The 13,098-nt window shown below is 46.0% G+C and overlaps 1 protein-coding gene across 1 annotated transcript in view; it reads right to left on the bottom strand.

Annotated features, from left to right (window-relative positions):
* The window catches only part of LOC139909329 (E3 ubiquitin-protein ligase TRIM50-like), a 9,195-nt gene extending 2,010 nt beyond the window's left edge, over positions 1-7,185 (bottom strand). Inside the window, exons 1-6 of the mRNA XM_071896361.2 lie at positions 7,076-7,185; positions 6,701-6,827; positions 6,095-6,265; positions 3,208-3,303; positions 2,467-2,697; positions 1,008-1,030 (exon numbers count right to left, since the gene is read on the bottom strand). Of these exons, the coding sequence (XP_071752462.1) occupies positions 1,008-1,030; positions 2,467-2,697; positions 3,208-3,303; positions 6,095-6,265; positions 6,701-6,827; positions 7,076-7,185 (758 nt within the window). The remainder of the gene's footprint in view (positions 1-1,007; positions 1,031-2,466; positions 2,698-3,207; positions 3,304-6,094; positions 6,266-6,700; positions 6,828-7,075) is intronic.
* Positions 7,186-13,098: the final 5,913 nt, after the last annotated feature.

The raw sequence follows: 13,098 nt of genomic DNA, 5'->3' as shown, positions 1-13,098 counted from the left end.
AAAGAGAGAGAGAGACAGAGAGAGAGACAGAGAGAGAGAGGGAGAGAGAGGGAGAGAGAGAGACAGAGAGAAAGAGAGAGACAAAGAGAGAGGGAGAGACAGAGAGAGAGACAGAGAGAGAGACAGAGACAGAGAGAGAGAGAGAGAGAGAGGGAGAGAGAGAGACCGAGAGAAAGAGAGAGACAAAGAGAGAGGGAGAGACAGAGAGAGAGACAGAGACAGAGAGAGAGACAGAGAGACAGACAGAGAAAGAGAGACAGAGAGAGAGAGAGAGAGACAGAGAGAGAGAGAGAGACAGAGAGAGAGACAGAGACAGAGAGAGAGAGAGAGACAGAGAGAGAGACAGAGACAGAGAGAGAGACAGAGAGACAGACAGAGAAAGAGAGACAGAGAGAGAGAGAGAGAGACAGAGAGAGAGAGAGAGACAGAGAGAGAGAGAGAGACAGAGAGACAGACAGAGAAAGAGAGACAGAGAGAGAGAGACAGAGACAGAGAGAGAGAGAGAGACAGAGAGAGAGACAGAGAGACAGACAGAGAAAGAGAGACAGAGAGAGAGAGAGAGAGACAGAGAGAGAGAGAGAGACAGAGAGAGAGAGACAGAGAGAGAGACAGAGACAGAGAGAGAGAGAGAGAGAGAGGGAGAGAGAGAGACCGAGAGAAAGAGAGAGACAAAGAGAGAGGGAGAGACAGAGAGAGAGACAGAGACAGAGAGAGAGACAGAGAGACAGACAGAGAAAGAGAGACAGAGAGAGAGAGAGAGAGACAGAGAGAGAGAGAGAGACAGAGAGAGAGACAGAGACAGAGAGAGAGAGAGAGACAGAGAGAGAGACAGAGACAGAGAGAGAGACAGAGAGACAGACAGAGAAAGAGAGACAGAGAGAGAGAGAGAGAGACAGAGAGAGAGACAGAGACAGAGAGAGATCAGTAAATGAGGGATCAGCACATGATAAATGTTCCTGGTCTTCGCTGGATAAGCAAATGACAAAATAGAGGAGAATATCTGTTACCTTGGAGCGATCGAGCCATACTTCTGTGTGGAGAGAGAGAGAGAGCGAGAGAGAGAGAGGGAGAGAGAGAGAGAGAGGAAATGTGATTACTTCATGGTTAGTTAATATCTGGACTACCATGAAGTCTAATTAAATTAGGCTAAACTAGATCAGACTGATTTAAATTAGACTAAAATAAACTACACTAAACTAACAGAGCAGCAACTTCCTAAACTAAACTAAACTAAACTAAACTAAACTAAACTAAACTAAACTAAACCAGACTGCATTATTGTGCTATGAGCCAGTCAGCACCATGGACCGTGATCGTCAGAACAGCGGCAGATCAGTCTGTAAAGGCTGTTCAGCCAATCCCTTCGTCCCGTCCCTTTGTCCCGTCCCTTTGTCCCGTCATTTTGTCCCGTCCCTTTGTCCCGTCCCTTTGTCCCGTCACTTTGTCCCGTCCCTTTGTCCCGTCACTTCGTCCCGTCCCTTCGTCCCGTGCCTTCGTCCTGTCCCTTCGTCCCGTCCCTTCATCCCGTCATTTTGCCCCGTCCCTTTGTCCCGTCCCTTCGTCCCGTCACTTTGTCCCATCCCTTCGTCCCATCCTTTTGTCCCGTCCCTTCGTCCCGTCCCTTTGTCCCGTCATTTTGCCCCGTCCCTTTGTCCCGTCCCTTCGTCCCGTCACTTTGTCCCGTCCCTTTGTCCCGTCCCTTTGTCCCGTCCCTTTGTCCCGTCCCTTTGTCCCGTCCCTTCGTCCCGTCCCTTTGTCCCGTCCCTTCGTCCCGTCCCTTCGTCCCGTCCCTTCGTCCCGTCACTTTGTCCCGTCCCTTTGTCCCGTCCCTTTGTCCCGTCCCTTTGTCCCGTCCCTTCGTCCCGTCACTTTGTCCCATCACTTTGTCCCGTCCCTTTGTCCCGTCCCTTCGTCCCGTCCCTTTGTCCCGTACAGTACATTTTAATCCCACATTGTAGAATTCATCTTATGTTTCTGCTCATTCTCATTTGTGCACCAAGTAGCCCAATCCTCACTGAGTTTGATTTGAAATCCTTCCTCACTGAATATCACGTTCAATGTTTGGTTTACTGGAATAACTATGAGTCAGTTAGTATGTGAATCATGGTTTATGGAGCTTGATATTTTTAAGTTTATTGGCAAAATTGTATTTAATTTACCTGGATATTGGATTAATGGAATATTGTGTTTAAAAATGATTTATTGTAATATGATTCCAGTGGCCTTATTCCAGTGTATTAACCTGTGGAAAAGTATTATAAGTACACAATATTACTCTGTAGGTAATGATGAAAATCTTCTTAATACATAATGTTCTTAGAGCGGTGCAACACACCGTTGGAATGGATTCATTAACAGTGCGGTTAGAGTTAAGTTTAGGTACCATCATGAAGTCGAGGTGCTGAACTAAACTTTACTAAACTAGACAAGACTAGATCAGACCAGACCAGACTAAACTGTAGATACCATGATGAAGTCGAGGTGGCCCTCGTTGCTGAGGTTCTGCAGGGTGTTCTGGGCGTCCTGCAGGCGGGTCAGGTTGTGGTTCAGTTGGTCAGTCTGGTTCTGGAGGGAGGAGATAAGGGCAGCGGCCGAACTCTCCACCCGCTGCATAAACCCCGCCTCCTCCAACTCCAGGCAGCGCCGCAGATCGCCAAACTCCTTCCTCACCACCCACTTCAGCACATCAGACTCATTCTGATTGGACAGAGAGCAGTAGTGAGCCTCACCCCGTCGCCCCCTAGTGGCCGGATTCAAAGCTCAGTGAGACCGGCTCGGTGTCTCCATGGGGAGGCCGCCTCCGCCCATCAGACACATCCAAGGTGATGTCAGACAGGATGATACATGCTGGGACTTTCTTTTGGTATGTAAAAAAATACAGTGATTGGTCTAATGGAGGCTCATTAATTAAAGGTGAAATTTGAGACTTTAAAAGGCCAGGATGCTACACCGCTGCTCTGACTTTTTAAACTTGGAGGGACGATCTTGTTACTGATTGGTCCAATGGATACCTACATTATTCCTGTTGGACGACATGTTTCACTTGTTTTGTATTTGTCAATGAAATAGATTAATTATATGGGATTTCCCCATATATTAATAATAATAATAATAATGATAATAATAATAATAATAATGATAATAATAAAGAAATGTGAGATACATTAGGTCTGTGAGGTATTCAGGTTCCAGACTGAAGTCACCTACAGTGATCCTGGATTTGTTGTAGGCCATTTTGCAGATCTGCTCCTCCAGTTTACGTTTCTGGGTCTGGAACTCAGTCATCAGACAGGAGATATCCTCCTGAAGACAGACAGGCAGCAAGACAGACAGACAGGCAGCAAGACAGACAGACAGGCAGGAAGACAGACAGACAGGCAGCAAGACAGACAGACAGGCAGGAAGACAGACAGACAGACAGACAGACAGGCAGGCAGGAAGACAGGCAGGCAGGCAGACAGGCAGGAAGACAGGCAGGCAGGAAGACAGGTAGGTAGGAAGACAGGAAGACAGACAGACAGGCAGGAAGACAGACAGGCAGGCAGGAAGACAGGTAGGTAGGAAGACAGGAAGACAGACAGACAGGCAGGAAGACAGACAGGCAGGCAGGAAGACAGGAAGACAGGAAGACAGACAGACAGGCAGGCAGGAAGACAGGCAGGCAGGAAGACAGGTAGGTAGGAAGACAGGAAGACAGACAGACAGGCAGGAAGACAGACAGACAGGCAGGCAGGAAGACAGGCAGGCAGGCAGGCAGGAAGACAGGCAGGCAGGAAGACAGGTAGGTAGGAAGACAGGAAGACAGACAGACAGGCAGGAAGACAGACAGGCAGGCAGGAAGACAGACAGACAGGCAGCAAGACAGACAGACAGGCAGGAAGACAGACAGACAGGCAGGCAGGAAGACAGGCAGGCAGGCAGGCAGGAAGACAGGCAGGCAGGAAGACAGGTAGGTAGGAAGACAGGAAGACAGACATACAGGCAGGAAGACAGACAGGCAGGCAGGAAGACAGACAGACAGGCAGGAAGACAGACAGACAGGCAGGAAGACAGACAGACAGGCAGGCAGGAAGACAGACAAACAGACAGGCAGGAAGACAGACAGGCAGGCAGCAAGACAGACAGGCAGGCAGGAAGACAGACAGACAGGCAGGCAGGAAGACAGACAAGCAGGCAGGCAGGAAGACAGGCAGGCAGGAAGACAGGTAGGTAGGAAGACAGGAAGACAGACAGACAGGCAGGAAGACAGACAGACAGGCAGGAAGACAGACAGACAGACAGGCAGGCAGGAAGACAGGCAGGCAGGAAGACAGGTAGGTAGGAAGACAGGAAGACAGACAGGCAGGATGAGGAATGTTCAGAGTGCATTAATTATTCTGTAAGAGTCTTTTCAGCAGGTCCATCATAAACAGATCCACATCCAAACAAACCGTTTCCAGATCTCCAGCCTGCATCTCACCTTGTGGTTAGTCGTCACATACTCTTATTCATTATAGCTGATGCACATAGTTATATTTTGAGGAAATAAAATTGAAAGTAAACACAGATGAGTACAGCATTTTCCTGTAAATGTTCCTGATGACGCAGGGACTGCAGCCGTGTTCCTCGGCTGAACGTTTGACACAACATGGAGAACTGATAGTAAAAGTGTCTGGTCAGGGTCGGCGGGCCTTTGACTCGCTCCGGGTCGGTGGGCTGTAGCGGGACCAGGTCTTCACTCTCCTGCTTCTCTAACCTCTAGACCAGCAGCCGGTCTGTTGCTCTTGTTGTTGTTCCGTTGATGGAAATTGGGACGAGAACTTGAGCCCCCCAGGTCTTTATCACACTGTGGCGGCGGTTTGGTGATATGATGTAAACTTTCTAAAGTGGCAGCTAGCCGGCTAACAGCTCCTTATCTGCACTCTGTCAACAGTGTGAAACTGCTCTCCGTTTACTCAGCCTGCAGCCACATCTGATCTGCACCGACAGAAACCAGATTCTGATGTCGTCAATAGGTAGAGCAAGGCACTAACACTAGCAGGATCCCTCTGGGCCTCCCATACTAATGGTATAGCAGGTTTTGTTGTGTTTCATGTGGTTTGTGTTTTGAGGAGATGAACTGTTAGGAGCGAAGACCAGGACTGTTGAATCTGACCTCACACTTCCTCTGTTGAAACGGACATGATGTGTGTCACAAAGAGTTTAAGCTCTGGTTAGTTTCCAGTTAGGCTTCAGTGTCATGACCTCTGACCCTCCCAGGGCAGCTCATTTGAATAATTCATGCTAGAGTACTGACAGGCACGTCCCCTCCACTTTTCCCTGGGAGAGTTTCTGTTTCCATCAGCAGGGATCCATTAGATTAGCATTAATGCTGTGAAACGAGGCCCTGGCTGGTAATAGGTGCTTCTCCATAGCAGGGCCGAACGAGGCCTCGTCAGCAACATTTGTACCTTTTAGTCATTTAGCTAATGCTCTTATCCAGACATCACTCAGTAGCTCTCTAAACAGCAGTCTGTGATGGTTTCAGTCCCTCGGTGCCAACAGACTTGATCTTTAGAATCAGTAGATTGATATCAACAATCTGTGTTTTATCGTGTGTTGTAACCATGGTGATGGGCTGAAGGAGCACAGAAACAGGAAATAGGAAGAAGATGAGATGTTTGTTGTTTGATGTTTTAACAAAAAAATCCACTAAACTCTAATTCTGCAGTCTTTCTATTCCAAACAGCCGGACTGGGCAAATCCCACATTCTGACCTGTGGGCCAGATGGGACTTCAGCCTACTTCCTGAACTATTTACATCCAAACAGCACGACATGCTGACTTGGTTTGTACATGGTGTTTCCAGAAATATCTGAAGTCACAGCGAAACCACCAACTAAACAAGTATCAAGTCTGGTTGGGGTTGGGATTTGAACCCACGCCTCCATTCAGAGAGCTGAAACCCTGGAACCTCAGACCATTCAGTGTCCTGACTGTGTGTGTGTGGGGAAAACACATCTATGGTGTAGCTGTTGTCCCTATGGTTTGCCTTTCCAGACATCCTGCAGAGACCAAGCAGGTTGACACAGAGGAATAAACGGAGCTGAAGGAGCTCAGTGAGGAGATGCTGCACCTTCATGCGGCTGTAGACGGAGCTGACGGGGGTGATCTTGTGTCCGCGGTGCGCTCCGATGCTCCCGCACAGCCCGCAGATCACCATCCGCTCGTCCTCACAGTACAGGCTGAGCGGGTTGTGGTGCTGAGGGCAGGACTCCGGCTGGGCCCGCCCCGAAACACTCACATCCTGACGGGAGGCATTCATCAATGTAATAATTAAACAATACACAAAGTTTTAATCTTTTAAATCGCTTCTTAAAACTTTTTTTTACTTGTTTTAATTAAAGAGTATGATGTTTTGATTTAAGAGAATGATGTTTGCTTTTATTTGATTGTTAAAGGAGTAAGTAAAAAATTGCTATATCATAAAGCTTATTACTATCATTATTATTATTACATTGCTATCATTATTGTCATAATGTTAAAAACCAATGTGTTTTAATAGCCTTCATCAGGGCTACAGAATTGCATAATAACATGACATCCAAGATGGCTATCTTAGCACCCACAGACCAGTGATACACCAGTATTAAAACTATTTAGCAGTTTAATTAACTGAGGTGGCCGTCATGGTCTCATGCCCCCTGGTGTCCACAGTGTGGTGACAGATGTTTGGTTTTACCTGCAGAGCCTCTATGATACGAGCCAGGCTGACGTTAGGAGGAGGACTGTCTCCATCTACAGCACAGCGACACACCGGACACTGCAGCTGACCCATCAGGTCCATGGTCATGGAACGCACACAGCACCTGGGACAGGACGGGACAGGACGGGATGAGACGGGACGGGACGGGACGGGAAAGGATGGCACAGGATGGCAGGGGACAGGACATGACAGGTTTAATCTAACTAATTTAGGGTTAGTTTAGGTTTACCTGCAGGAATGTCCAAACCAAATCGGAGGACATAGGACATATAGGTCATATAAGACAGACAGACAGACAGACAGACAGACAGACAGACAGACAGACAGACAGACAGTTATATGGAGACATACCTGCAGTAGGAGTGTCCACACTGTAACATCAGTGGCTCAGTGAAAGTGTCCAGGCAGACTGGACACCTGAGCTGGTCTTCCAGAGACTGCAGGCTCTGTCGACGCTCCATTTCCTCACTGCTCCTCAACACAGGGACCAGCACCCAAAGGACCAGCACCCACAGGACCAGCACTCAAAGGACCAGCACCCACAGGACCAGCATCAAACGACCAGCACCCAAAGGACCAGCACCCAAAGGACCAGCACCCACAGGACCAGCATCAAACGACCAGCACCCAAAGGACCAGCACCCAAAGGACCAGCACCCACAGGACCAGCACTCAAAGGACCAGCACCCACAGGACCAGCATCAAAGGACCAGCACCCAAAGGACCAGCACCCAAAGGACCAGCACCCACAGGACCAGCACCCAAAGGACCAGCACCCACAGGACCGGAGCACCTGAAGATGGCTCTCAAGGAACAATATTCTGGAGAATATCAATCCAGTTGATTTGACTTTATTTCAGTTTGACTCTCACTACAGAGTTAGTAGAAACAGAATTAGAGGTGATGGAAGATGATCAGGTCGACAACAGAAGGCTGGCCAGCTGCCATGACTGAGAACCCTGTAATGCAAGTCCAGCAGTAGTAGTAGTAGTAGTAGTAGTAGCAGTAGTAGTAGTAGTAGTAGTAGTAGTAGCAGTAGCAGTAGCAGTAGCAGTAGTAGTAGTAGTAGCAGTAGTAGTAGTAGTAGTAGCAGTAGCAGTAGCAGTAGTAGCAGTAGTAGTAGCAGTAGTAGTAGCAGTAGTAGTAGTAGCAGTAGCAGTAGTAGCAGTAGCAGTAGTAGCAGTAGTAGTAGTAGCAGTAGTAGTAGCAGAAGTAGTAGTAGCAGTAGCAGTAGCAGTAGCAGTAGCAGTAGTAGTAATAGTAGTAGTAGTAGTTCCAGCGGCAGTATTCCTGTAGCAGACTTGGCAGTACACAGACTGCGGGGTGCGTCTGTCCCTCAGGTGAACAGAGGGACAGAGTGGGCGGAGCCAGGAGCTGATAGCAGGCTGTCGGCTGAAAACCACGTAACTGTAGTTTTGGTGTTTTTCTTTGTCTTCTTTGACTTTCAAGTTTCCATGGTTGTTTATGTTGAGTGAGTTTGACAAAACCTGTTAAAACCCCATTGTATCATTTCAGAAGCGTATGGGTGCTAAATAGAAAATAAACATTTTCTTCATTCCTAAAAACTGACTTTTTGTAGATATCAGTTTTTTACTCGACTATACCATACTCTGGAACTTGACTAGTCAGACAGCAACCACTAACAACACTTGAAACGCCATTATTATTATTATTATTATTATTATTATTATTATTATTACTGAGCCGCCAAAACTCATGGTATGACCTCAGAAGCTTCTGGTTCAGTCTCAACAGCAGAATTATTTTTTTTGCTCTTGACAGCAATTGATATGATGTTTTTATCTGATAGCAGCGATAAGAGCAACCTGAGAGTCCTGGAGGTCACCTTCAGCCCTGAAACTCTAGATCTAGAGAGAGCTGAGAAACCCTAGATCTAGATCTAATAGAGCTGAGAAACTCTAGATCTACATCTAACAGAGCTGAGAAACTCTAGATCTAGATCTAACAGAGCTGAGAAACTCTAGATCTACATCTAACAGAGCTGAGAAACTCTAGATCTACATCTAACAGAGCTGAGAAACTCTAGATCTAGATCTAACAGAGCTGAGAAACTCTAGATCTAGATCTAACAGAGCTGAGAAACTCTAGATCTAACAGAGCTGAGAAACTCTAGATCTAGATCTAACAGAGCTGAGAAACTCTAGATCTAACAGAGCTGAGAAACTCTAGATCTAGATCTAACAGAGCTGAGAAACTCTAGATCTAGATCTAACAGAGCTGAGAAACTCTAGATCTACATCTAACAGAGCTGAGAAACTCTAGATCTACATCTAACAGAGCTGAGAAACTCTAGATCTAGATCTAACAGAGCTGAGACACTCTAGCTCTAACAGAACTGAGAAACTATAGATCTAGATCTAACAGAGCTGAGAAACTATAGATCTACATCTAACAGAGCTCTCATCTAGGTGATTACAGTAAATAAAGTGATATCTTATCTTAAATATTAGTGCTTATACTAACATGGCACAGTGTGAGGTGCAGCACAAAAACAAGTGAGGGTGCAATTAGTCCCTCACTTTACTGAGGCTGGACATGCAAATGAACACAGGACAGTGTGATGTACACAGGAGTATTATATGTTGACAGTGAAACTACGCCACCTAGTGAAAGTACTTAGGACACAGGAAGTCAGCGAGACAGAGATAACTGTGCGTGTACAAACCTCGGTTAATAAACCATGTTGCTGTTCAGTAAGTCGTTGTTCATTTGGTGTATAACTACACAACAGAAACATTACAGACAGATGATTCATTTGAATTAAACAGGCAAATATAAGGAGAACCAAAGCTAAGACTGGTCCATTCACCAACCCATTAGTGAGGTCTAAAGTTTAGGTGAATGAAGTTTATATTTGTGTGTCGTTTTCTTTCCATGTTGCCTTGTTCTTGCAGCAAAATACACTTGCCACTCCACTACAGAGCCAATGTCCTGTTTTGCTGTGCAGCCGTTACCTTGGTTAGGCGGCCGTGGGTGCAACAGAAACATGTCTTCCCCCTGAACGCTGCAGAGTTGTAGTGGGGCAACAAGTAGAAAATATGTTCCCTCATGTTTCTGGATTGTATGTGTCAGAAAGAGGAAAAATGCGATCAGTGGCGTCCAAGATATTGAAGGTGATGTACAGACAATAAGCAAACGTTGTGGCACCCCCTCAGATCAGTCGCTTCCTGTGTGGTGCAGATTTCCCAGCAGTCACCACACTGCTCTGCTGCTGCATCACTTCCTGGTTTACACTGAGGAGACACTGCAGGTTCTGCAGGTTTACAGTAAAGTTCAGCAAAGACTAGTGCAGCTGGACATACTGTCACATCAGCAGATAACAGTGAGCCTCCTTCTGGTTTCACTCCAGTCCTGGAAAAGAACAGAAGCTCTTAGATCACAGAACAAGACTGTCTGCTATTTGTGCTAGGGAGTCCATCCAGAGCTTTAGTAGATCCAGACCTTTGGTAGATCCAGACCTTTGGTAGGTCCAGACCTTTAGTAGATCCAGACCTTTAGTAGATCCAGAGCTTTAGTAGATCCAGACCTTTGGTAGATCCAGACCTTTGGTAGGTCCAGACCTTTAGTAGATCCAGACCTTTAGTAGATCCAGAGCTTTAGTAGATCCAGAGCTTTAGTAGATCCAGACCTTTGGTAGGTCCAGACCTTTGGTAGATCCAGACCTTTGGTAGGTCCAGACCTTTAGTAAATCCAGACCTTTAGTAGATCCAGAGCTTTAGTAGATCCAGAGCTTTAGTAGATCCAGACCTTTGGTAGGTCCAGACCTTTGGTAAATCCAGACCTTTAGTAGATCCAGAGCTTTGGTAGATCCAGACCTTTGGTAGGTCCAGACCTTTAGTAGATCCAGACCTTTAGTAGATCCAGAGATTTAGTAGATCCAGACCTTTGGTAGATCCAGACCTTTGGTAGATCCAGACCTTTGGTAGGTCCAGGCCTAAATGAGAGCTGATCTCACCATAGAGGGTTAAAGACCAGTTGTGACCAGACTGCTATCAGAGCTTATACACTCTCTGCTTTCAGACACTTAGCATGCAGTGGCTGCACTTAGAGAGCTAGAGTGAAGTGTGTGTGTGTGTGTGTGTGTGTGTGTGTGTGTGTGTGTGTGTGTGTGTGTGTGTGTGTGTGTGTGTTATTAACCAGGATCTTTTTAACATCCTGGTCCTTATTCTGTTTAGACACACAGCAAGATATTATATTATATTATATTATATTATATATTACATTACATTACATTACATTACATTATGTTTCTGGACTGGACAGGTACTTTCCCCAAAGTACCAGAGGAGGGCAGTACTGACACTACAGACAGGGAGGTCGTTACATCTACTGTATGAGCCAAACTACTTTAGAACTGAGTGCCTAGGCTCTAATCTATTCTACTGTACTGTACTATTCTACTCTGCTCTAATCTGCTCTGCTCTAATCTGCTCTGATCTATTCTATTTTCCTCTACTGTCAAAAATGATAAAAAACTTAAACAGTGAGGCGATCCCCTTGGCTGCAGCAGAGGTTTACACCTGGGACACCAGGTGAAGGCAAATAACTGTAAATACGAGGCAGGATAGAAAACCAGCAGGACTGAAATCACTGCTGTAAAGGGTGGTCACACACACACACACACACACACACACACCAATCTCTTTGTTAAAAGTGCTATCTAATTAATTAGGACTGTTCAGAAAGTAGAGATGGACAGACTTCCTTTTTTTTAAATCCTCTTTATTTCAAAGTGACAGAGCTCAGATCCACATCAGGGTTCTCGACCCTCAACTAGGCAGGAGGGAAACCACAGCAGGGTCACAGGTCACAGGTTTGATCCCCAGTGTGTCCATCATCATGTCTCCTGCTGAAGTGTCTGTGAGCAAGACACTGAACCCCCACCTGCTCCCTGTGAGCCACTTTGCATAAAAGAGCCAACTAAATATGTCATGTGATCCTCTATTGCTCCCTGCAGGGAAATTCTCTTTTCTCTCAGAGGTCAGAGGTCAGAGGTCAGGGTCTGGAGCTGGTAGGGATTTGGTGTTTTCAGCAGGTTGGGGGTTTGGACCCCGGTCTCTCTAAACCAGCGGTCTCAAACCGTGTGCCATGGAGGGCCGGGGGTCTGCAGGTTTTCTTTCCAACCAAAGCCTGCACCACTGAACCGCGTCCAGCAGCCCCAACAGGCAGCAAACAGGGAGTGTAAAAGGAAACGGTAGAGTGTTGAACGTCCTGCTGAATGTGTGTTACAGGTCGTTACATCAGCGCATCAGCGTGACAGGCGTTTGTACGTAGCCAATGAAAATGCAGAATCACCCAGAACAGGGTCATGTACCTCAAAAGCCAGCGCAAAACGCTTCACAGCTTTGGTAGCAAACATTTTGCATTGTTTCAAAACAGGTTTGAACGAAGCCCAGGTGACTTGACTGATCAGCTCCTGCTCTCTGGTTGAAGGTTGTTAACTGGTGAAATCAGCTGCTGTCGACTTTGGTTGGAATGAAAACCTGCATGGCTCATGTTCTGAGAGCCCTGGGCCCCGTTTCAGGTGGCTTAAACAATCCAGGATAATTGGACGTGTGCCGTATCGAATTATCTTATCAATTGAGCTCAGGCTTAGTCCATTTCACGAACGTGGATCAGGATTTGATTAGTCAATCCTGCATTAAATCATCTGGATAACTGCGCGCTCCCGCACTGCTACTAAGGGGAGATGAATCGCACGCCAAAAACAGGATCACACTCCTTGTATGGACACGAGGCGAGGTGAGGATACCAGCAGGATGACGTAACATATTGAAATTGACCAAGGCAACACCTTTTTTAATTCTCATAATGTAACCTGTATATTGCTTAGATTTTTTTTGTGGTTTCAGTTTACCAAATCACATTTTTGTCACCGGAAGAAAAAACAATATTATCCAGAAAATCCAGCACTGGCAGAGTGGCTGAACTGAGGGAGGAAGGAGGCAGAGAATATAAATATATAAGAAGACTTTTATTGACTTTTAGTGTGGCTAATTTAATTCTGGTCAATTTTAAAGTGGTTGTAGCCCATAATATTTGGACTCTTGTGCTTTCTAATAATGTCACCAAACTGAAATATTAAATAGTAGGCTATTTTATTTTTAATTACTTCCCGTCTGCCACTGCGTCTGGCAGTGGCAAGAAAAGGACCTGACAACAAGTGAAAATCAAATATAAAAATATATTTCAAACAGGTTTCCTCTTTATTGTAATTCTACACTTTCAACCAGGTAATGTGCAAGTCAGTGGAGATTATTCTTTGCATCAGAGTTGTTACTATGGCTCTCAATATTGTCTGAACGTTATGAGACACTGTACATTTATGCTGTGGATATGAATTCATTAATTGC

The sequence above is a fragment of the Centroberyx gerrardi genome, chromosome 6, assembly GCF_048128805.1.
Source record: "Centroberyx gerrardi isolate f3 chromosome 6, fCenGer3.hap1.cur.20231027, whole genome shotgun sequence".
Lineage (NCBI taxonomy): Eukaryota > Metazoa > Chordata > Actinopteri > Beryciformes > Berycidae > Centroberyx > Centroberyx gerrardi.
The sequence above is the reverse complement of the archived record's forward strand: the minus strand, read 5'-3'. Positions and strand labels throughout refer to the sequence as shown.